At 44.0% G+C, this 24662-nt stretch overlaps 1 protein-coding gene and 1 long non-coding RNA gene across 4 annotated transcripts; both read left to right on the top strand.

Moving 5' to 3' along the window:
• Positions 1-16102: 16102 nt before the first annotated feature.
• On the top strand, positions 16103-21029 carry LOC136468862 (uncharacterized). The gene is made up of 3 exons (XM_066467275.1): positions 16103-16397; positions 16482-17422; positions 20529-21029. Exons 1-3 carry the CDS (start codon positions 16103-16105, stop codon positions 21027-21029), a joined length of 1737 nt encoding a protein of 578 aa, XP_066323372.1.
• A 107-nt stretch (positions 21030-21136) lies between these two features.
• On the top strand, positions 21137-23987 carry LOC136471595 (uncharacterized). 3 transcript variants are annotated; one of them, XR_010762066.1, is made up of 6 exons: positions 21137-21497; positions 21665-21853; positions 22799-23041; positions 23121-23163; positions 23293-23464; positions 23734-23987. It is a non-coding gene; the product is annotated as an uncharacterized lncRNA (long non-coding RNA). The 3 variants fall into 3 exon arrangements; XR_010762065.1 differs by having other exon boundaries at positions 21665-21956; XR_010762064.1 differs by having other exon boundaries at positions 21665-23041.
• The last annotated feature ends 675 nt before the right edge of the window (positions 23988-24662 follow it).

Raw genomic sequence — 24662 nt, 5'->3', positions numbered from 1 at the left:
ACCCTGTTCCGGCCAGCCCCCCTTTTCTCCCTCCTCGGTCTAATCTCAGCCGCCCATCGCGAGATCAACGGCCAGGATTAGAAGTTACCCCTTTGCGGGTAATTTTGCAAAAGAGTCCCTAGACTTTTCTAAGTCCTAACCCGCAGCCCAAAGCGTATTTCCCAAATGTGCAATCCTGTTTGGAAAGCGTAAACTCCACGACTTAAGTCAAAAATACGTTTTCAGTAATTACAGAAATGCCATTTGAACTGTTTTGCTTATAAAATTGTCGTTTTAGCTCCTAATTGATCCATTCAAATCGCGTTAGCTTCGTAATTTCATAAGCTACATGTTGGAGCTACTGTTAGTCAAGTTTAGAACATTTTAATTTCATAATTAGATTAAATTAAATATATGGCTATAGGAGAACCCGTTTAAATCATAACTTTCGCATCTTAGCTCTGTTTTTCGTGAACTTCGCGTTGACGTGATCATAGCGAGACGTAGATTAGTTTTACAAACATTTTATCTTGATTTCAATACTGTTGGTGTACTATTCTAATGATAGGAATGTTTGCTTTGCATAAATGCTTTTGGAATGTTGTATGTTGCTGTGTTGATCGCGTTCAGACGGTGAGGAAAACGTGGGAGACCAAGAACTCTTCGACGACCAGCAGGACCAGCACGAGTTTGTGAACCAAGGCAAGTATAACATGGGCCTTCCTTGATGTCCTATTTCACCTTAATCAATTACTCATTTGCATGTGTCTAATTTTGATACCCGTAAGGACATCCTAGTGATTGTTTATCCTGCTCCTTGTCTCCTATGGGTTAAATGCATATGGGTAGATTGCTAGTGCTCTAACTAAACTTGATATACATGTTGATGAATGATACTATGGAACAAAGTGAGTAACATGATTTATAACAACTGTTCCATAGGGCAAAAGTGCAAATGACCTTTGTTCATGTTGCTCCCGGCCCTCTATAAGGACTTATCTATCGGCAAAAGCTAGGACTGACAGTGCAACCGGGAGAGTCATATGGCTCTGACTTTAGCTCAGTAATAGGATCTTTCCTAACTAGTTAGAGGTTACCTTTTTGGCGCAAATGGGGCTTGCCACTTTGGGTATAGGGCTGCCTCTATTCCTATGAGTATAGCCGCGATGGATTTGTGCCATAGGAAAGGGGGTCCCTACATCTGCCTGCCAAGGAAATCTAGCAGCCCTAACTTGTTAGGAAAACCTATGAAATAGCTTCATAGTGTACCCTGCCCGCTCACCTTGGTAGTGACATGGGAGTAATTAACCCGGGCATATGGGGATCACGACTCGCGGTGAATGTGCACCACCTCTGTAGAGGGTGACAAACTGTTATAACAGCCATGCTCATGGTTACGAGCGGCCTGAAAAACTCACAGAATAACTGGTTACTTGTTGATGATCATTTAAAGTTGTTCAATGATGATATATAGTACACTTGACCCCGATATATGTTCTTATGGGAATTAAATGGGAGCTTAAGCATAACTTGACAATACTTGAGAATAAAAGCTTGACCTATTAAAAATGCTAATTGCAGTAAACCAGAGTCTAACCTTTTTGAGCTTCATAACCCCATGTTAGCTTGCTAAGTACGGAATATACTTCCACTTGTTTATTTTCTTTACTTGGATAAAAATCCCGGATGGGTAACAGATGACAACGGGTATGAGGATTTCCTGGAGGATTATTAGGCTTGAGGTCAACCAATTGACCTTCCCTGTGATGAAGCCCATGAGAGTTTATTATCTTTTTATCTTTCCGCTGTGATGTATAAGACTAAGTTTTATTATAACTCTGATGTATGAGACACCGTGATGATACTATATGTAATTTGTCAGCTTGTGTGTGTGATTGTTTCCTAGGCACACACGAGTTTTGTGCATTCAATTTTATCCTTAAAATTGGGTGTGACAAATTGGTATTAGAGCCATGTTGACTGTAGGATGCAAGCCTAGTTAGAAAATGGTCGTTTTAGCATCTTTGCTCCTCTAGTTTCTTGTTTACTGACTTATTCTTGTTATTTTATTAAAACATTTATGCTTTTCATATCTTAATCTATTATTTAAAATTGTTGATTCTAATTTCATCTCACTTTAAATCTATAGATGTCTCATAATCCGAAGACTGCTCGACTCAGCACCGCCGACTATCGTGCCATGTTCACCCCGCGTGCCCCACCGGTGGAGAGGGAGATTGTGATCATCCCTGACGACGAGGAGATGGCTACACCGACGCCTACACCTGCTCCTACACTAGTCGTCATGCCCGTCTACCCTGTGGTAGCTACACCTAAGGAGTCGACAGCTACTTCCCCTACACCTGCACCCTCCCCCGCTGCCCCCGTGGAGGACGAGGAGATTGGCTAGAAGTGCAAGTACTACTTCAAGCCAGCTCCAGAGATAGCCTACTACCACACTCTCCTCACCCACGTGCTGGATGACTACTTCCCCGACTTGCACGCCTCCATCAGCTACCACTGCGCCGAGTACAAGCACCCACTGGAGGCTACCTTCTGGAAGGTAGAGCTGGTGGTCACCGCATGGAACGATATCATTAATGGACATGAGGTGGAAACTGTCCACTGTGCCCCTGCCAGGAGAGCCCATGCTTTGGATGGCATGGAGGATGCAGCACAGAATGACTACATCCACTACCATGGTCGTCGCTTTGAGGCCATAAGGGAGGATCGCTTTAGGTTCCTTCCTCAAAATGATCATGAGGGTGTTTGGTAGGTTTTGGCTCCACCAGAGAATGACCCAACTCTAGAGGCAACGGTGCAGCATGTCCACGCTATGCAGGGAGTGGATGATGAAGTCAAAGGAGAGCTGCGTGCATCTTAGAGGGCGCAGAGACGTCTTCAGAAACAAGTGGATGAACTTCGAGCACAACTGGGATAGCCTTCCATCTACAAGAAGAAGCGCCGTTCCTTCACCATGATTGACACCGCTCCATAGGTGTTAGGTGCCTTGATCTAGATTACCACGTCGATAGATTCGTGTTCTTAATTAGTCTTGTTGGTCTTGTGAACTTGGTTGATTAGATGTTTGATTTGTGAACTTGGTTGATTTGGTATTTTACTTGATTGCTGGAAGTTTGTGGGCATGTCCACAACTTCCTTAGATGGGAACTTTAAATTTAGAATGAAATCTTAATACAGATGTTTCATTTTATCTTATCTCTGCTATGCTGATTTCTGGAGCAGCCTGTGTTCTTTATCTGGTATCTCGAAATCTGGGATGATAAAAATTCTTAAATTTTTGTGGAGATAACTAGACCTATGTATCTTTCAAGTGTCTTTGGAATCACGTCAATAGCTGTTCAGGTTTGAGAGATCTAGCTGTCACAAGTTGATGTTCCTGCGCTGTCTGGAACTTAGAATAGTTTCGATTTAGCTCTACTTTTGACTATGTGTGAGTTCGAATCTGTAAAAGTGGTCTAAATGAAAGTTGTAGCTGATGTCCTAAGCTTTCTAACAAATCTTAGTGCACCTCTGTTGGATCTCTAAAACTCGAGTTATAATAGTTTTACTGAACTGCTGAATCTGAATCTTGTCCAAAAAATTCTCAGCATTGTTACTTATCTTTTGTAAGCTCTCTATAATTGGAAAAAAATCTCTAAATTTTGCACATTTGTTGGAAAACAGATGGCCGCAAGAGGAGGAAGAGGCAGATGCCATGGTCGTGGGCGTGATGCTCTTATAAATCCACCACCGCCACCTGTGACCATGGAACAGATATTGGGAATGCAAGCGCAGTTGATGCAAGCTATGATGCAGCGCTTGGACAATGAACCTGCAAGAGGGTCGCCGCCTGTCCAGGTTAGAGATAAGCATGGAGAGTTTATGAAAGGTCATCCACCGGTATTTACCCATGCCTCAGACCCTATGGAGGCCGATGATTGGTTGCGTGTTGTGGAGAAACAACTGAACATAGCACAATGCAACGACCTTGAGAAGGTGTTGTATGCTTCCGGGCAACTCCAAAGAGCTGCTCAGGATTGGTGGGAATCATTCTAGTTTGGACGTCCCAATAATGCTCCTGCTATCACTTGGCAGGAATTTAAGGATAGTTTCTAGTCATACCATATTCCTGATGGACTAGTGGAACTGAAGCAGGAAGAATTCAGATCTCTCAAGAAAGGATCAATGACTGTGGCGGAGTATCGGGACAAGTTTGCACAACTATCACGCTACGCTCCTAATGATGTAGCGGATGACAAGGATAAGCAACGCCATTTCCTCAAGGGACTCTATGATGGACTGTAGCTCTAGCTGATGTCTAATACTTATCCTAACTTCCAGTCTTTGGTGAATCGCACAATTGTGATTGATGATAAGCGCAAGGAGATGGAAGCTAAGAAGAGAAGGCTCTAAGGGCAAGCTTCTAGAAGCAACACTCACCCACGTGCTTATCCCCAGCAAGGTTTCCAGCAGAGGAATCAAGGACCAACTCACCAGGGAAACTGTGGTCAGTATCCTCAGCGGAACCAGTTCTAGCAACGCCCTCAGTATCAGCAACAGTTTAGAAATTAGCGTCCCCCACAACAGACTATCAATCCTGCAACATGCTAGGGAGTGCCTAATAATGCTCCTATGAAGTGTGGTGCACCCAACAATCCCAATGCCTGTTACCGATGTGGAGAAGTAGGTCACTATGCTCATCAGTGTCCTAAGAAGCAGAACCAACAAGCACCTCAGAACCAGACCAACAATCAGAAGTTCAATGCCCGACCACCTCTCACAGCGAAGGTGAACTTTGTGTCATCTGATGCAGCTCAGGAGACGCCTGAGGTCATGTTGGGTACGTTCAGCGTCAACTCTATTTCTGCTACCGTACTTTTTGATTCTGGTGCTTCGCATTCTTTTATCTCCCAAGCTTTTGTTAGAATGCATAGCATACCTTTGTGTGCCATGAAAAATCCTATACTAGTGAATTCCCCAGGAGGTAGTATGTCCACTTCTTATTGGAGCCCCTCAACTAGCATTTCCTTAAGGGGGGTAGATTTCAAGGTGAAGCCTATTGTGTTGAGAACAGCAGGAATTGATCTTATTCTAGGAATGGATTGGATGAAACAACACCGGGCAGTGATTCAGTGTCAGGAGAAATCTGTGGTTGTGACATCACTCAATGGGGATAGAATCTGTGTAGAAGTAGTAGTGCAAGCTCAGCCTATAGCCACAGTGAACCAGCTAGATGGTGAAGTCAATGAACAAGATCATGTCGTGGAGGAGTTCCCGGATGTCTTCCCCGATGACTTGCCAGGTATGCCACCTGACCGAGACATTGAATTCATTATTGAATTATTACCTGGAACTGCACCAATAGCTAAACGTCCATATAGAATGGGAGTTAAAGAATTAGAAGAGCTTAAGAAACAACTAAAAGAGTTGCAAGAAAAAGGTTTCATACACCCTAGTTCTTCCCTATGGGGGGCACCTATGATCTTTGTGGATAAGAAGGATGGTAGTCAACGGATGTGTGTGGATTACCACTCACTTAATGAGGTTACCATCAAGAATAAATACCCTTTGCCTAGGATTGATGATTTGTTTGATCAGTTGAGATGAGCTCATGTGTTCTCCAAGATTGATCTCCGATCTGGTTATCATCAGCTTAAGATTCGGAACTCGAACATACCCAAGACAGCATTCACTACACGATATGGATTATATGAGTACACCGTTATGTCTTTTGGATTGACCAATGCACCTGCATAGTTCATGTATCTGATGAATAAGGTGTTCATAGAGTTTCTGGATAAATTTGTGGTAGTATTCATAGATGACATACTAATATTCTCCAAGACTGAAGAAGAACATGCGGAACACATAAGGATGGTCTTGCAAAAGCTTAGAGAACATAAGTTGTACGCTAAGCGGAGCAAGTGTGAGTTTTGGTTAAAGGAAGTCTCTTTTCTGGGTCATGTTGTCTCTAATGGTGGAATAGCAGTGGATCCAGGCAAAGTGCAAGATGTACTGAATTGGAAACCACCAACAACTGTAAGTGAGATTCGTAGCTTTTTGGGATTAGCTGGTTATTACCAAAGGTTCATTGAAGGTTTTTCCAAGCTAGCCAAGCCCATGACAGCTCTGTTGGAAAAGAGTGCTAAGTATGTATGGTCGGATAAATGCCTGGCAAACTTTGAAGAGTTAAAGACGAGATTGACTACAGCTCCAATATTAATTTTGCCTGATTTAAACAAGAACTTCTCTATATATTGTGATGCATCCCGTTTGGGTCTTGGATGTGTGCTTATGCAAGAAGGAAGAGTGGTTGCATATGCATCTAGACAACTAAGGAAGCATGAGTTGAATTATCCTACTCATGACTTGGAATTGGCAGCTGTGGTTCATGCTTTAAAGATCTGGAGACATTATCTGATTGGACATAAGAGTGATATCTATACTGATCATAAGAGTTTGAAGTATATCTTCACCCAATCAGATCTGAATCTAAGACAACATCGTTGGTTGGAATTGATCAAAGACTATGATTTAGAAGTGCATTATCACCTGGGAAAGGCAAACGTCGTAGCTGATGCACTTAGCAGAAAGAGCTATACCAATGGAATTCAGATAACATCTATGTCAGCAGAGTTGTGTGCTGAATGGAGTATCTCAACTTGAGCCTGGTCACTAATGCAATGGAATTGGTGATAGAGCCTACATTGGAGCAGGAGATATGCAAAGGACAATTGGAGGATGAAAAACTTAAGGAGATAGCAGAGAATGTAGTGCTTGGAAAGGCACCCGGATTCAGAATGGATGAGAATGGAACTCTTTGGTTTGGGAAAAGGATATGTGTACCGGAAGTGAAAGCTATCCGAGATGCAATTCTGCAAGAGGCCCATGAGTCTGCTTATTCTATACATCCCAGAAGTACCAAGATGTACTTGGATCTCAAAGAAAAGTATTGGTGGTATGGTTTGAAGAGAGATGTGGCAGAATATGTGGCTTTGTGTGACTTGTCAAAGAGTGAAAGCTGAGCATCAAAGACCTGCAGGGTTACTACAACCAATGAAGATTCCTGAATGGAAATGGGAAGAAGCTGGTATGGATTTTATTATAGGATTATCCCGCACTCAAAGAGGTTATGATTCAATATGGGTAATAGTGGATCGACTCACCAAAGTTGCTCACTTTTTACCAGTCAAAGACTACCTATAATAGTGCAAGATTAGCAGAGTTGTACATAGAAAGAATAGTGTGCTTACATGGTGTTCCTAAGAAAATTGTGTTGGATAGAGGCACCCAATTTACATCGCAATTTTAGCATAAAGTACATAGATCTTTGGGAACAAAGTTGAATTTTAGTTCTGCTTACCACCCGCAAACTGATGGACAGACTAAAAGGATCAACCAGATTTTGGAAGATATGTTGAGAGCCTGTGCACTTCAGTATGGTGATAGTTGGGATAAGAGTCTGCCTTATGTAGAGTTCTCGTACAACAACAGTTATCAAAAGAGCCTCAAGATGGCACATTTCGAGGCGTTGTATGGACGTAAGTGTGAACACCTTTGTTCTGGAATCAGACTGGAGAAACTCAAGTGTTTGGTCCCGATGTCCTTAGAGATGTAGAAGAACAAGTGAGAATGATTAGAGACAATTTGAGAGTAGCTCAGTCCCGACAGAAGAGTTACGCTGATACCCGCAGAAGAGAGCTGACTTTCAAGATTGGTGATTATATGTACTTAAAAGTGTCACCAATGAGAAGTGTGAGAAGATTCAATATGAAGGGAAAATTAGCACCAAGGTATATAGGACCTTTTAAGATCCTAGAGAGACATGGAAAAGTAGCTTATCAGTTGGAACTGCCTGAGAGCTTGTCCGGTGTGCATGACATGTTCCATGTTTCCCAGTTAAAAAAGTGTCTGAGGGTACCAGAAGAACAAATTCCTTTAGAAGAATTTGTTGTCAAGGAAGATCTTACTTATGAAGAGTACCCGATAAAGATTGTGGAAACTGCCGAAAGAGTTATGAGAAGCCAAACAGTAAAGATGTGCAAGATGCAGTGGAATTGTTATACAGAGGATGAGGCTACTTGGGAAAGAGAAGATGATCTAAGAAAGACTTATCCCCAACTGTTTGAGTAAGCAATCACCCGAATCTCGAGGACGAGATTCATCTTAAGGGGGGTAGAATTGTAACACCCAAAATTTTTCATTCTTTTAAATAAGTAAATTTGATTTAATTATGTTATTAAGTGTGCATTCAATTATAGGAAATTAATAATTTTTAGGGAATTAAAATCAATTATAAGATTTGAAACTTTTGATGCATACATGCTGCTGCAATATTTATTCATGTGATGATTGTTCTTGAATTAGAGTTCAAATGAATTCAAAAATTATTTGAAAATGCCTTTGGAAAAATTTGTTTGGAAAATAAAAAAGAAAAATGAACATCTCCTCCCCTTCCTTGTTTTCGGCCCGCGAGCTATCCCCTGGCAACCGCTCGGCCCAGTAGCCGCGCTAGCCCAGTAGCCGCGCTCGGCCCAGCAGCCATGCTAGCCCAGCAGCCGCTCCAGGCAACCACCCGCGCCTGCGCCCGCGCCCAGCCGCTGACCGCCTGGGCCCGCTTGTCGGCGCCGTCTTCACCCCCGCGCAACTCGGCAACCGCCTGCGCGTGCGCCTGGGCAACCGCCACCGCGCCCGGCCTTCTCGCGTCGTGGGAGCACCCCTCCTCGCGCCTGGCTTCTTTAAAGCGAAGCCGAACCCCCCCCCCCCCCCCGCGTGTCTCTCTCGCTCCCCGCTCCAATTTCTCCTTCGCTCGTGCTTCGGAGGCACCACCGTCTCACGGAGAAGCCCCGCCGTCCGCCGAGATCAGAACCACCGTGACCCGCCTTCCCCAAGCCATCTCCGACCCTGTTTTTCCCCTCTGTGAGAACCCCCTCGATCCCCTCTGTCTTCCCGTGCAGTTTCTAGCGTGTTTCATGGCCGTTTGACTTCGTTTCGCGTGCAACCGTGGGCTCCTTGCCGCCGGCCATGGCGACCGCCGCCACGGCCGCACCCTCCGGCCACTCTTCCGGCCTAGGCGAGTTCGCATGAACCCGTGCTACCTCCTGGTGCCCTAGGTTTGGAAAACTATGGCCCGTAGGCCCCTAACCGCGCGCTCCAGCGAGTCCACTGCCGTCGGCCATGGCGCTTGGCCGCCGGAGACCCTGTTCCGGCCAGCCCCCCCTTTTCTCCCTCCTCGGTCTAATCTCAGCCGCCCATCGCGAGATCAACGGCCAGGATTAGAAGTTACCCCTTCGCGGGTAATTATGCAAAAGAGTCCCTGGACTTTTCTAAGTCCTAACCCGCAGCCCAAAGCGTATTTCCCAAATGCGCAATCCCATTTGGAAAGCGTAAACTCCACGGCTTAAGTCAAAAATACGTTTTCACTAATTACAGAAATGTTATTTGAACTGTTTTGCTTATAAAATTGTCGTTTTAGCTCTGAATTGATCCATTCAAATTGCGTTAGCTTTGTAATTTCATAAGCTACATGTTGGAGCTACTGTTAGTCAAGTTTAGAACTTTTTAATTTCATGATTAGATTAAATTAAATATATGGCTATAGGAGAACCCGTTTAAATCATAACTTTCGCATTTTAGCTCTGTTTTTTGTGAACTTTGCGTTGACATGATCGTAGCGAGACGTAGATTAGTTTTACAAACATTTTATCTTGATTTCAATATTGTTGGTGTACTGTTCTAATGATAGGAATGTTTGCTTTGCATGAATGCTTTTGGAATGTTGTATGTTGCTGTGTTGATCGCGTTCAGACGGTGAGGAAAACGTGGGAGATCAAGAACTCTTCGACGACCAGCAGGACCAGCACGAGTTTGTGAACCAAGGCAAGTATAACATGGGCCTTCCTTGATGTCCTGTTTCACCTTAATCAATTACTCATTTGCATGTGTCTAATTTTGATACCCGTAAGGACATCCTAGTGATTGTTTATCCTGTTCCTTGTCTCCTATGGGTTAAATGCATATGGGTAGATTGCTAGTGCTCTAACTGAACTTGATATACATGTTGATGAATGATACTATGGAACAAAGTGAGTAACATGATTTATAACAACTGTTCCATAGGGCGAAAGTGCAAATGACCTTTGTTCATGTTGCTTCCGGCCCTCCATAAGGACTTATCTGTCGGCAAAAGCTGGGACTGACAGTGCAACTGAAAGAGTCATATGGCTCTGACTTTAGCTCAGTAATAGGATCTTTCCTAATTAGTTAGAGGTTTCCTTTTTGGCGCAAATGGGGCTTGCCACTTTGGGTATAGGGCTGCCTCTGTTCCTATGAGTATAGCCACGATGGATTTGTGCCATAGGAAAGGGGGTCCCTACATCTGCCTGCCAAGGAAACCTAGCGGCCCTAACTTGTTAGGGAAACCTATGAAATGGATTCATAGTGTACCCTGCCCGCTCACCTTGATAGTGACATGGGAGTAATTAACCCGGGCATATGGGGATCACGACTCGCGGTGAATGTGCACCACCTCTACAGAGGGTAACAAACTATTATAACAGCCGTGCTCACGGTTACGAGCGGCCCGAAAAACTCACAGAATAACTGGTTACTTGTTGATGATCATTTAAAGTTGTTCAATGATGATATATGGTACACTTGACCCCGATATATGTTCTTATGGGAATTAAATGGGAGCTTAAGCATAACTTGACAATACTTGAGAATAAAAGCTTGACCTATTAAAAATGCTAACTACAGTAAACCAGAGTCTAACCTTTTTGAGCTTCATAACCCCATGTTAGCTTGCTAAGTACGGAATGTACTTACACTTGTTTATTTTCTTTACTTGGATAAAAATCCCGGATGGGTAACAGATGACAACGGGTATGAGGATTTTCCGGAGGATTATTAGGCTTGAGGTCAACCAGTTGACCTTCCCTGTGATGAAGCCCACGAGAGTTTATTATCTTTTTATCTTTCCGCTGTGATGTATAAGACTAAGTTTTATTATAACTCTGATGTATGAGACGCCGTGATGATACTATATGTAATTTGTCAGCTTGTGTGTGTGATTATTTCCTGGGCACACACGAGTTTTGTGCATTCAATTTTATCCTTAAAATTGGGTGTGACACGCAGCCACAACCCATGCCTGCCCTCCTCCTTGCCCTTCCCGGCGGCAAAGCAAGGGCATCCGTTGTCATGGCCGCCGGTCGTACATCCCCACTCCCTAACCTACGAGACTGACCCGTGTCTCTCTTCATCGGCACTGGGCGCGCAGGCGGGAGAGGTGGGGACTAGGGAGCTAGGGTTCCCGTCGGTGCCGATGCAGACCAGTCTGATGGCGGCAGGCGCGGGCGAGAGCCTAGGGGTGGAAAGACTCCTCTCCTACACCGAAGATCTCGTGGGCGTCCTCCGCGCCAGCACCGACCGCGACGACAATGCGTAGGTCGGCGTCGTAGCACGGAGGCTGCTATCCAGCTATTGATCCGAGTTTGACGACCTCGAGCTACATATCAAACGTCCGCTTGTCACCTGTCCTGCTGTTTCTACATTTTCAGTGTTTCTCCTCGATTGATATGGCCATATAGGCGTCTTTCTGGTTTAGATTTGGGGGATTTCAGCCAACATCGCTACTAATTACAGTAATTTATTTAGTTTTTTTAGATGAGTAATTTATTTAGGTTAAATTATTTGAATATTACATGAAAGGGCATTAGCTGTGCAAAGGAAACAAGGCATATCATCAATGTCATCATTGACTCACTGATGAAATCCTTTCATTTGCATAGGTGGTTTTCATGAATAAAAACAATTTAGAAGCTAGGACCCTGTCCAAACCTGCAAATGTAACAAAAAATCCAGCTCCAGGTATACCTTTCTCAGTGATCATTCACTTGTGAAGCTTACTTTAGACATAGAGTGTAAAGGTACACTATTAGTCAGACTCGGATAGAGGCACACATTTATTCAAATATCTGCTGCATATATCTTTATCAAAACAGAATTAGGGCCTCAGATTATAAAACCAATAGGGAGAGAATTAACAAGAAAATTTATAGTTTCTGGTCCTTAATACCTCCATGATGAACTTTAGTTACATAATTGAGTATTGCCACTGGGTAAAATTGTACCTACATCCTATGTAAATTTATAGTTTCTGGTTCTATTGGAACTTGACAATAAAATGCATGAAGATACATCAATCTCAGGTCTAAAGGCAGGCTTGTTGCCTGCCAATACATGCAGGTATGGAAATTACATTCTCTAATATATTTCAGTCGTACATATCTACATGTGTTGGTGTTATCTCTTCAATGACTTACATCGAGCAGGTTCTCTTCAGCCTGTGTTGGTGTTGCCTGTTAGATTTTCCAGAGCAATAGAACCTTATTCCCTCTTCTTTAGCCTCTGATATTACTCAAGTGGGTCTTACGGACGTAGTCAGGTTTGCTTCTTCTGTCTATTTATTTCTGTTTGATTCATAATTTTCATTTTTGTGTTGGCTTCATAGATTCAGCCCATATTTTTTTTCTGGGATTTGCTTGCAGAAAAGAAAAGAAAGAAATACACGAAAGTGGCTATGGGTTTCACCACTAAAATGGTGGTAATCTTCATATACATAGGTATCAAATATGCATTTGTTAATCAATTCAAAGTTTCTCAATCTTTTTGGACAAAACCAACATGCCAGCAAGAGATAGATCTTATTAGCAGTTTACACTGCGAAACATCACCCTATGAACTAATAATGATCTTCTGGAATGCTTGCATTGTTTATTTTCACATGGTATTCTAGCACATCAGCGTTAAAAAACTATGGTTTCTTCTATATTCAGATTGTTCATACATTTTATCCTTTTGTGCTCTTTTAAAAGGCTAAATCTTTTCCTCTGATCACCAAAGCTCAGAAAATTATTTGTGAACTGTGGTACCTGATTAGTCGGCAAAAGGTATACCTTTAGTGGTGACTATATTCATAGGATTTTCTTGGCCTTCACCAAAGTTGCTGCCATCATGGCTTCTCATTGCTGCATTTTAGACGTTATGAGAGGATTTTTATCTTCTTCTACGTGTATGGATTTCCCTTGTACTAGGAAAAGCACAACAGCAGCTGGCTACGATGGATGCTGATTTATAAAGGGCGTACCCAGTACAGAGAGCTCCTGCTCTGTGCGGGGTCTGGGAAAGGATGTCAGTGGCAAGCTTTACCCTTGCCTGTGCAATGCGAGGAGACCGCGACTCGAACCCGGGACCTTCCGGTCACAGACGGTAAGACTCTACCGCTTGCACTAGGATGGATGCTGATTTATCTGTACATTATTTGAACTTGCTCCTGGAAATCAATGGTTTTCAGTTAAACAATGTGCATCTTCCTAATCCATTTAATAGAACACATATCTTTGCCACTTGGTCTCAGAATCCTTTGTATTAGTATGTGTTAACTGTGAATGATAACAAGAGTTTTAGTTCTTAGTACCTGACTACTTGCTCTTGAGCTATTTATGGTTTATGGGGTGCCAAGTTAGTTGTAGTCCTTATTACTTGCTGCGAATAATTTGTTATTGCAATCATCTTGTGTTTGTTAGGGGTGGTGAGAGACTCTCTCTCCTTTTTTGCGATTGTGATAGAGACATGTTGGAACTATGTGGTGGCCGTGCAGTGTCATGAGAGGCATGTCAGGCAGTAGCAGTTCATGAAATGTGAAACTCCCTTGGAATATGATGTTTGTGCTGTAATAGCAACGCCATGTCATTTATTTTTTGTGGAACTTAAATATCCCATTTTATTCTTAACTATAGAAACATATATCTTCTTTTTCTTGTTTTTATGTGCATGCTCGAAATATTACCGTAGCGATAGCACCGGCAGTACTTCTTCTTTTAGTTTTACGATTTATTTTTTCTAGATTCCACCGTAGTGTTAGTACGGGCAATATGCTATATTTCTAATTAGCTACTGAATACCAAAGAATGATGATCCATGGACAATTTTTCTTTTAATTATTTGTATAAAATATACTTTGCCATCCAATCACAAAAACTTGTCATTTGATTGTTTGGAGCTATATTAACTGGCACATAACTGCCAAGTTCATTTAACAGAGAAGAGTATCTATTTGTATTAAAAAATGTTTGGACACATCACTCTTCAAGTATGTCAAACAAGCCTAATATATTATGTTAGTTTTTAAATTGATTGTACTTTTAATCAGTGAGACCATATAACTAATCTTGGGTGTTGGCTTCCTCCTTTCAGTTTCCATTCTTTCTATTTGCTTCTATTAGGAATATATACTTAGTTATTACCTACGCCCAACTATTTGCAGTTATATCTCACTGTGTCATGTACTCTTGTATTAATTTAACTCAAGATCATGTTTGTAATCTGCAGTGTAGCTTACTGTTAGCGAACAAAAGGCAGTTGAACCACTTCCAAAGAGCCAAGGTTATCACCTCATAAAACACATGCTGTCATGTCCAGATGTTCCAACCATCTGATCCTGTTAGGTTCGAATGGTTTTGAAAACTTTAAATGATAACTGGTCGTTTAGATTGATGATTGTTAAACATTTAATACCTGTTTTTTCTTAAGAGGAGGCTTTCTGTTGCATTTCGGTTTTAGCAACTATTTTCCCCGTTCCTGTTGATTTGATGCAGGGGAGGAATAGCTAGCTGGATGCGTGATCAGTGGAGCCATTCTAAATCACGCTTAGTCTCTCCATGGATCATAACACTTCCAAGCAAGCATTGGCTTGCAAACCTTTTGCTCAATGTAAAGTGACAAAAAAAGTTTCATAGTGGGCAATAGTATTTTTTTATTTGGGTGCATATAGACATATTACATGGTTGAACTGATTCTTTTTATTGCATTATCTAGAAAATTTGCCCCAACATACATAATTATGGTCCCGTTATAACACATGGGCATAGACCTTGACTGTGGCCGCATCTCACCCGTGTCAGACCGCCTCAATGTGGAAGAAAGTTGGTGGCAGTAAGACTCGATTATGTCCTGAGATCACCACGCGCGCTTGCGCTGTCCCGTTTTGACGGGCATGCCATGGATGTCGTGCCCAAAGCGGCCAATGCGCACACTAACCATTTGACAATGGCATCTATTTGGCAACGGCTAGATTAACTAAGAGGAGTCTGTGAAGGCCATGATGACCATATGGGAAGGCATGGTTGCCAGTTTATAACAAGCAAGATAAAAACACATACGACTGTCCATTTATAACCAACAAGAAGTATATTTGCTTGATTATTAATTTCACAGTATTATTATCTTATCGTACGATCAGTATATTTTTAATATAAAATTTTAGTTATCTAAGTAGGAACTCACGGTCACGCTAGCTAGTTCCACTGTGAAAAAAGAAAAACTTCCTGGATCTGGATGGGCGAGCGCTGCTGCTCCCAGGCCGTGCGACACCGTCGCGCCTAGGGGGCAGGCCGCCGCCGCACCCGGGGGTCAGACCGTGTCAGTGTCACCAAGGATGTCGAAACTGAGTCAACCACCTATCAGGCGGGCGACAGAGCTCCTGAACGCGTCGCGGGTTCGGAGAACCAGGTTGAACTAGGACCAAGAAAAGGGAGTCGTGTCCGACGCACCAACGTGCGGGTCGGTGGGAATGAGTGGGCGTGAGTCATAGGATACGCACTGCTGCGTCTGTGAGACTCACGCCATCGGCCACGGGCCGGTATACATAGCAAACAGAGAGAAGGAGAGAAGGGTATGAAAAACATATGAGAACAACTGAATACTAAGCTTCCTCTCCCGTCTTCTGGTTGTTCTTCTGGCTGTTCTTCCGATTCCCCTTTTTCCTTCAAATCCCTTCCCCCTGGGAAGCTAACAATTGGTATTTCGAGCCTTCCGATTCACCTTCGCGTTCCCTTCTCTTCTCTGATTCGCAACTTGCCGTGGTTGGTAGATTTTTGTCACGCCGCCGCCAGCTGAGGTTGCGTGATTGATTTCCTATAAATCCTCGGATCCGCGAATCGAGTCGAGACCACGTGACCTGGATTCCTCACCATCGCCACCACCACCACCACCGCCACCACCACCAAGACCTCCAATTTGTTTCCACTATACTCATTCTACAAATCATCGGGGCACCATGAATCCGGATATCCAGCTCCTGTTGGCGGAGTTCCAGAAACTCGCCTCCGCACAAGTCCTTACACAGAAGAAAATCGACGAGCAGACAGATCTCCTCGAGCGGCGATTCACCGCAGCGGATGAAGTCCTGGACATGCGTTTCCACGAAGCCGACGCGGCGGTCGAGCAGCGAATCATCGACTCCAAACTTCGCCAGGACGCCCGCCTCAGCTCCATTGAGAAGACCGCTTCAGATCTCACCTCTTGGCGCCACGAACACGAAGGCATCGTCGACGACCTCCGTCTTTGCATCGGCAAGCTTGACAAGTACTAGAACCGATCTGTGATTGAGTCCGCCGCCGCTCACCTCGAGCCGGCTATCTTCACCGAACCACCAGTCAAGTCGGAGCAGCACGCCGCATCTGCATCTGCTGGCTACAAGGCTGCTCGGCCCAATGGGCATGGCATCGATCCTCACCACCGGGAGAATGAGTTTGGGGTTGTCACAACCTATACTCATTCCCCGGTCACGGGTACGGACAACTCCTCTGCAAATCCCCCTAAGTTTCATGGCACTGCATATGACTTAGTGTTATCCCGCAATCGGCCACCTGAAACCCACCGTAACCTCACTAGCAAGCTTCCCAAAATGTCCTTCCCAACCTTTGATGGCACTGACCTTAAACTATGGATTACTTGCGCTGAAGATTACTTTGACATGTATTCTGTTGATCCCTCAGTCTGGATTCAGTGCTCACGCATGCAATTCCTTGGCCCTGCCAAACGCTGGATCCAATCAGTTACTGGCAAACTGAAAACCATGACCTGGTCTAAATTTTGTCAAGCCTTGCATTCTCGTTTTGATCACGATCAACATGAATACCTTCTTCGTAAGATGAACCGCATTCGCCAAACCTCTTCTGTACAAGATTATGTTGATCGTTTTTCTGAACTTGTTGACCAGCTCACAGCCTATGATTCCTCCACAAATGCTCTGCATTACATCACTCGTTTCCTAGATGGCTTACATTTAGACATTTGTACTGTCATTCTTGTTCAGCGACCCGATTCCCTGGATACTACGTATACTTTGGCGTTGTTGCAGGAAGAAGCTACGGAGTCATCATGGAAACGAGAGTTCAAGTCGTGGCATCAGAAGGCCGGCTATTCCCTTCCTCCACGTCAAGATAGTTTGCAAGTTGGTGCAGTGGACAAACCCTTGCTGACTCACAAACCACTGGACAAGAAGCTCACCGATCTTAAGGCTTACCGGCGTGCCCGTGGTTTGTGTGATCACTACGGAGAGAAGTGGAATCGTGACCACAAGTGTGCACAACAAGTGGGACTCCATGTTTTGGACGAGCTCTATGCTCTTTTCTCTGAAGAACCAGTAGAAGATCCAACACAAGATGGCACTGAGGGACCAGAGACAGCAGAAACCTACTACTACTTGTCTTCTGACGCTATAGCGCAGCCGGGGGGTAAAGACCCTACAATTCCAGGGCATGTTTCAGTGGTGTCCAGTCTTGATCCTCCTAGATTCAGGTAGCTCCACATCATTTATCAGCCAGCATCTACTATCTCAACTGTCAGTTGTCCCAGTTCAGTGTCCTTCCCTAACTGTCAAAGTAGCCAATGGTGAGTTCATGCAGTGTTCTGCACATTTGCCAGTAGCAGTATGGACTATTCAACAACACCAGTTTATTCATGATCTCAAGGTTTTGCCCATCACACACTATGACATGATCCTTGGCATGGATTGGCTCCAACTCTTCAGTCCAATGAAAGTGGACTGGTTGCATCGCTGGTTGGTCATCCCTTATAAAGGTACTACAGTCTGGTTACAAGGCAATCCATTAATAGAGGATTTTGGGAATGTTGAGTTGTTGGTGCACATCTGCAGTATCACTCCACAACCTCCTGCCACTGAGGGCCAGTTACCTCCAGCCATCGGTGCCTTACTGACGGAGTTTCCTTTTGTCATTTGTCCACCTCACCAACTACCACCCAAGAGGGACTGTGATCATGAGATACCATTGATTGAAGGGCCTCGGCCGGTCACTGTGCGACCATACCATTACCCACCAGCCCTCAAGGATGAAATTGAATCTCAGGTCGATTCTATGCTGCAACAGGGTATCATCCAACCGAGTACTTCGCCATTCAACTAGCCTGTCTTGCTGGTCCATAAAAAGGATGGTTCCTGGAGATTTTGTGTCGACTATCGATATCTCAATGCCCTGACTGTTAGGACTGCATTTCCTATTCTAGTCTTTGACCAACTCATGGATGAGCTAGCAGGTGCTCAATATTTTTCCACCCTGGACCTATTGTCGGGCTATCACCAGATCCGATTAAAGGAAGGTGAAGAGCACAAAACAGCATTCTCCACCCATGTGGGACACTATGAGTTCAAGGTCGTCGCCTTTGGACTTTCTAATGCACCTGGCACTTTCCAAGGAGCCATGAACAGTACTCTCAGGCCTTGCCTCCGCCGGTGTGCTATTGTTTTCTTTGATGACATCGTTATTTACAGCAAGTCTTTTGAGGAGCATCTCGATCATCTTCGTCTGGTTTTGTCTTTGCTGGCCAAAGATCAGTGGCACATCAAGCTCTCCAAGTGCAAGTTTGCCCAAACTGAGATCTCTTATTTGGGACATGTCATCAGTGCTCAAGGTGTGGCTACAGACCCAGCTAAGATTGAGGTAGTGGTTTCCTGGCCAACGCCGACTACAGTCAAAGAACTTCGGAGCTTTCTCGGTTTTGCGGGTTTCTACCGGCGCTTCGTTAGACATTATGCAGTCATCTCAAAGCCGCTGACAGCATTGTTGAAGAAGCACTCACTGTTTGTGTGGTCTACTGAACATGAAACAACATTTCAAACTCTAAAGAAATGCTTGAGTTCTGCTCCAGTGCTGGTCCTGCCTGATTTTCAGAAACAATTCTGTATTGAGACTGATGCTTCTTACTATGGAGTTGGTGTCGTGCTCCTTCAGGAGGGCCATCCACTTGCTTTTCTGAGTCATGCTCTCAGGCCCAAGAATCAGGGGTTGTCAGCTTACGAGAAAGAATACATGGCTATCATTCTTGCTGTTGATCAGTGGCGTTCCTATTTGCAGCTCAGTGAGTTTGTCATCTTCACCGATCACAAGAGCCTCATACATTTGAGTGATCAGTGACTTCACACTGCCTAGCAACAGAAGGTGTTCACAAAGTTGTTGGGTTTGCAATACAAAATCATATATAAGCCGGGTACTGACAATCGGGTTGCAGATGCCCTGTCTCGTATTGGCCATCCAGAGGAGTTGTCTGTCGTTTCCGCCCCAGTGCCTTCATGGCTCGATGATATCATCCAGAGCTATGCATCAGATGCTCGGGCTCAGGAACTGATGGCCAAGCTAGCTATCTCAGCCAACTCTGAGCCTCATTTTTCTATGCACCAAGGGCTGCTTCGGTTCAAGGGCCGTATTTGGGTGGGACCTGATGTGCATCTACAACACAAGATTATCACCGCCTTCCATTCTTCACCGGTGGGTGGACATTCTGGTTACCCTGCCACCTACCGACGCATCAAGCTTCTTTTTGCCTCGACCGGTCTGAAATCATCCATTCAACAGTTTGTGGCTGCATGTCCTACTTGTCAGCAAGCCAAGCCCGATCGCGCCAAATACCTAGGTTTACTCCAACCCTTACCAGTTCCCAGTATGGCATGGCAAAGCATCTCGATGGACTTTGTGGAAGGCCTTCCACCGTCTGGGGGCAAGAATTGTATCCTGGTGATTGTCGATCGATTTTCCAAGTATGCACACTTCATCCCAATGGCTCATCCATTCACTGCTTTTACAGTGGCAAAAACATTTATCTCCAATGTGTATCGTCTCCATGGTCTGCCATTGTCCATTATCTCGGACCGTGACAAGGTTTTCACCGGTCAGCTTTGGCAGGAGCTTTTCCATTTGGCCGGCATCAATCTTCAGATGTCTTCAGCTTACCATCCTCAAACCAACGACCAAACGGAGCGTGTGAATCAGTGCATGGAAACCTTTTTGCGCTGCTTTGTCAGTTCCTGTCCAGCTAAGTGGCTTGATTGGGTCTTCTTGGCTGAGTATTGGTACAACACCACATGGCATTCTTCATTGAACTATTCTTCAATTTTTGTCCTCTATGGTCATCACCCAAACCACTTTGGGATCTCTGAAGCCAGTTCTGTTTCCTTAGTTCCCCTAGCTGATTGGATGAAGGAAAAATCACTGATGACCACTCTCATTCAGCAGCACCTAGCTCGGGCTCAGCAGCGCATGAAGACACAAGCTGATAAAGCTCGTTCCGAGCGACAATTTGCAGAGGGCGACTGGGTGTACCTCAAGTTGCAGCCATATGTGCAAACTTCTTTGGCTGCGCGCTCTAACCAAAAGTTGGCTTTCAAATTCTTTGGTCCGTTTCAGGTCATCGGCCGCGTGGGCGCAGTTGCCTACAAACTCAAGCTTCCGAAGGATTCAACAATTCATCCCGTGTTTCATGTGTCCCAGCTCAAGACGGCGATCCCCACATCTCATTCAGTGGCTGATCTTCCCCACAATCTCGACGGGTTGCAGATACCACTGAAGATTCTCCAGAGGCGCATCCACACAACCGACCACAACGTCGTTCCCCAGGTGCTCGTTCAGTGGTCCAATCTACTGCCATCTCTTGCTACTTGGGAAGACACTGAAGCTCTCCGGCAACGGTTCCCTTGCGCTCCTGTTTGGGGACAAGCAGATCTTCATCTGGGAGAGGATGTCAGCGTCACCAGGATGTCGAACCTGAGTCAACCACCAATCAGGCGGGCGACGGAGCTCCTGAACGCGTTGCGGGTTCGGAGAACCAGGTTGAACCAGGACCAAGAAAAGAGAGTCGTGTCCGACGCACCAACGTGCGGGTCGGTGGGAATGAGTGGACGTGAGTGATAGGATACGCACAACTGTGTCTGTGAGACTCACGCCGTCGGCCACGGGCCGGTATACATAGGAAACAGAGAGAAGGAGAGAAGGGTATGAAAAACATACGAGAACAACTGAATACTAAGCTTCCTCTCCCGTCTTCTGGTTGTTCTTCTGGCTGTTCTTCCGATTCCCCTCCCAGGGAGGCAGGCAGCCTGGTCGCCGCGCGCTGCGCCCAGGGGGCCGGCAGCCAGTTATTCCTCCGCCCGCTCGTCGGCCACAACCTCGGGACCACTGGGCTCCTCTGCCGCAGCGGCAAGAGGACACGCATGGGGGCGCAGCTGCGGCCCGCACAACGCCGAGCAGGACGACGCCTTCGCAGGCAACTACGACGACGTCCCCACGGAGGAGACGCAGTCGAAGGCCGTCACCGGCCGCTGCAAAACAAAGGGCGTCGTCTCCCTCCGCATGGAGTCCCTCATCACCACACATCAGGTTCGTTCGCTCCACCTATTGTTAATTAGTAGTTGCTCCCTCCTTTGGAACGGAATGTACAGACTGTTTCATGCATGAGACTAATAACAAGTTGGAGTAATAATTATTAATTACCAATGGATTTTGATCTCTGCGGTTGTTTTGACTTGAGATATGTTATTTATTAGGTTGAGATTCAGGTCAGGAGGATCTATTACTCTGGATTAACAGGGCTACCTCGATAAAGGGGCGTACCCAGTGCAGAGAGCTCCCGCTCCGTGCGGGGTCTGGGGAAGGGTGTCAGTGGCAAGCCTTACCCTCGCCTATGCAATGCGAGGAGACCGCGACTCGAACCCGGGACCTTCCGGTCATAGGCGGTAAGACTCTACCGCTTACACCAGGCCCACCCTTCATTAACAGGGCTACCTCGATGCTTCCATTTAATCTTGAGCACACGACAATGTTTCCCATCAGTTCAAGGTATATTCAGTAATTCAGAATTGATGGATTAGTTTGCTCTTGCATCCTAGGTATTCGATGATAGGTCTCTTGGGCATGGTAGATACTGCTTCTCTTCTCTGTATAATACAGTTTGGTTCTCTATATATAAATGTGTTTTCCTAGCATCATGCTCACATTACTAGAGTAGTTGTATTCCAGATCAGACGTCAAATTTCAGTCGTTGCTACAGTGAATCAACTATGCTACTTGTTCATTCTATATACAGGCAGATCACTTAGCTATTTACCACCCAGACCAAGCTTCATAACGTATCCTATATTAAAATGCATCATATGCCAAGTCTCCTATGTGGACATAGCAGCACTAAACTAATTAGAGGCACCTTACCTGCAAAGTCTACTCTCAACCTACCTTAATGTAATTGCTTTATTAGCTGTGCCATCAGATTCGAAAATCTATAACTATGATAATGAAGATATGCCAAAATTTTCCCTGCTGTTATTAATTGATTTCCACCACAAATTTTAAATTGTTGTTGTGTATTTGCTTAATTTGAAGGAGGCATCGCTGGTTCCTGTTTTAGGATCCAGCATCCTGGACAAAATTGTTTTGTTTTCTGTACAAGAAAGGTGGCATTGCTTCAACTGTATCATATTTGAGTGCTCAAGGACTATATGTACTTCTGGAGTTATTTGCTCTAAAGATCGAAGCAACTTGTGTGCTGTAGTATGTACCAGATCATTAAAATTAACCTATTTCTACTGTCAGCTATTCCTTGTCGCGTTAATCTTTATTACATCCTACTTTCTTTTTTAAACTAATCTATTTCTACTAATTTTGCAACTGCTGCCCCATTTCAGCTAACCGGTTCATTAGCTCAGATCTATGCAATGATCTCGTAAATTCAAATGCCCATCATTATTTTTCATGTTATCTTATCAATGAGGCATCAATTACAAGACTTGCAGCAAGGGAAGAGAAGAGCAGACACTCAACTCAAATGGATATGATGCTTACTGTGCCTCCTAGTTCAGTGTTCACCTCAATGGGTTAAAGGTAACTGCTGGTTCCTCATGGGCATGTTCACCTCATATGGGTTAAAGGTAACTGTCCTAGTCAGTGTTTCCTATTTTCTCATATGTGATTAGTGACCAGACTTATAATTAGTGATATTTGTGATAGATGAAGGTTAGCAAGGCATCAATATCATCTCATGGTAATAAAGGTATCTCAGCTCACTTGTCACATTGTAAATTTCATTTCCAGTGCTATGATTTGTGATAGTTGAAGTTTAGCAAGGCATCCTTGAACAAATGTGTCAGTTTCATGTTATCTTGTAAATGTCTGCTTGTAGACCTAGCAAATGGTAGCAACATGAAGTTAGAAGACTCTACTTGCTTCACTTGCAGCAGTACCAACAGAGCTCTTTTCACAAATGAAAATGGCAATAAAGGGCTGGGGAAATATATTTCAGCACAGGCAACTAAGGAATGTTCCAACTAAAAAGCGAGAGATGAGAAAGAAAGGTATGAGCTGCAAATGTTTTGATGATTATAAAGGATCAGTGTGTATATTTGTTGAGTCGTGAACTATTTAAATGTGGCATCTAGGAAAATGGTGCAGCTATGTGATTTGTGTTCTATTCAGCTATGTTATTTGCGTTCTATTTCAACATCTAGAAAGTATGCTGCAGCTATGTTATTTGTGTTCTATTCAGCTACATAAATTGTTCCTACAACCAAAGATGAATTTCATTACTAATGCATATGGCATCTGCACTGTTTCTATTGACCAGGACGACGAACCTTGAGAAGATCGCTCAGAATCTTTGGAAGGATGAACTGAATGAAGAATTCTGCAATGACAACGAACCTTTCATGATTTGTGCTAAGAGTCTTTAGTTTAATTGTTTAGTTCTACAAGTCTAGAATGTAGTTTCAACAACCTTGCTATTACAATCTTGATCTATCAAGCTTTTTTATTTTATTTTATTACTATACACACTATTGAACGTGGATGATCAAAGTTATTAATGTCATTGCACTTTCATATCATTGGTTTTTGAAATTTTGTGAATTTCTGTATTGCAAATGTTTATTATTCAGCACAGAACGGATGCAATATAAAATGGCAGCAAATCTAATGTCGATGCAATAGGTTGTATTGCACTGAACCTAATGTTGATGCAATAGGTTTTATTGCACCGAACCTAATGTCGATGCAATATGGTCTATTGCAACAAACGTTAGCTGTTGCAATTGAAATTCTTATTGCATCAAATTTATTGGATGTATTACATCTACATGATTTTGATGCAATAACCTTTTTGCATCTCTCTATCTTGATGCAAGAGACATCTATGGTCGATGCAATAGCGACATCGCATCAAAGCGATTTTGATGCAATAACCCTTTTGCATCTCTATTTTGATGCAAGAGACAAAGGATGGCTGATGCAATAGCGAACTCTCGCATCGGTCACAACAAATCGATGCGACAAGGCTATTGCATCTAGAGCTATTGCATCGGGAACTCGCATCAAACGCAAAATTGATGCGGTATCAAGCTATCGCATCAATTTTGGCCTTATTACATCAAAAATTTGCCGATCAACAAGGTCAAAAATTAGTAGTGAAAGGTAGCATGAAAGCATTATAGAGATTTATTAAAATAGAGATGAAGGAGCATGATTATTATCTAGCAAATTGAGCATGGCTTACATGTA

This window comes from Miscanthus floridulus, chromosome 8 (genome assembly GCF_019320115.1).
Source record: "Miscanthus floridulus cultivar M001 chromosome 8, ASM1932011v1, whole genome shotgun sequence".
In the NCBI taxonomy this organism is placed as follows: Eukaryota; Viridiplantae; Streptophyta; class Magnoliopsida; order Poales; family Poaceae; genus Miscanthus; species Miscanthus floridulus.
The sequence above is the reverse complement of the archived record's forward strand: the minus strand, read 5'-3'. Positions and strand labels throughout refer to the sequence as shown.

Bases quoted from the DNA above. Each gene is read 5' to 3' on its own strand.
- LOC136468862 (XM_066467275.1), top strand. From the start codon at position 16,103: ATGAATCCGGATATCCAGCTCCTGTTGGCGGAGTTCCAGAAACTCGCC. The intron at 16,398-16,481 runs GCAAGCTTGACA...CCGAACCACCAG, and splicing joins CGACCTCCGTCTTTGCATCG to TCAAGTCGGAGCAGCACGCC. The intron at 17,423-20,528 runs GTGGGACTCCAT...GGTCCGTTTCAG, and splicing joins ACCACAAGTGTGCACAACAA to GTCATCGGCCGCGTGGGCGC.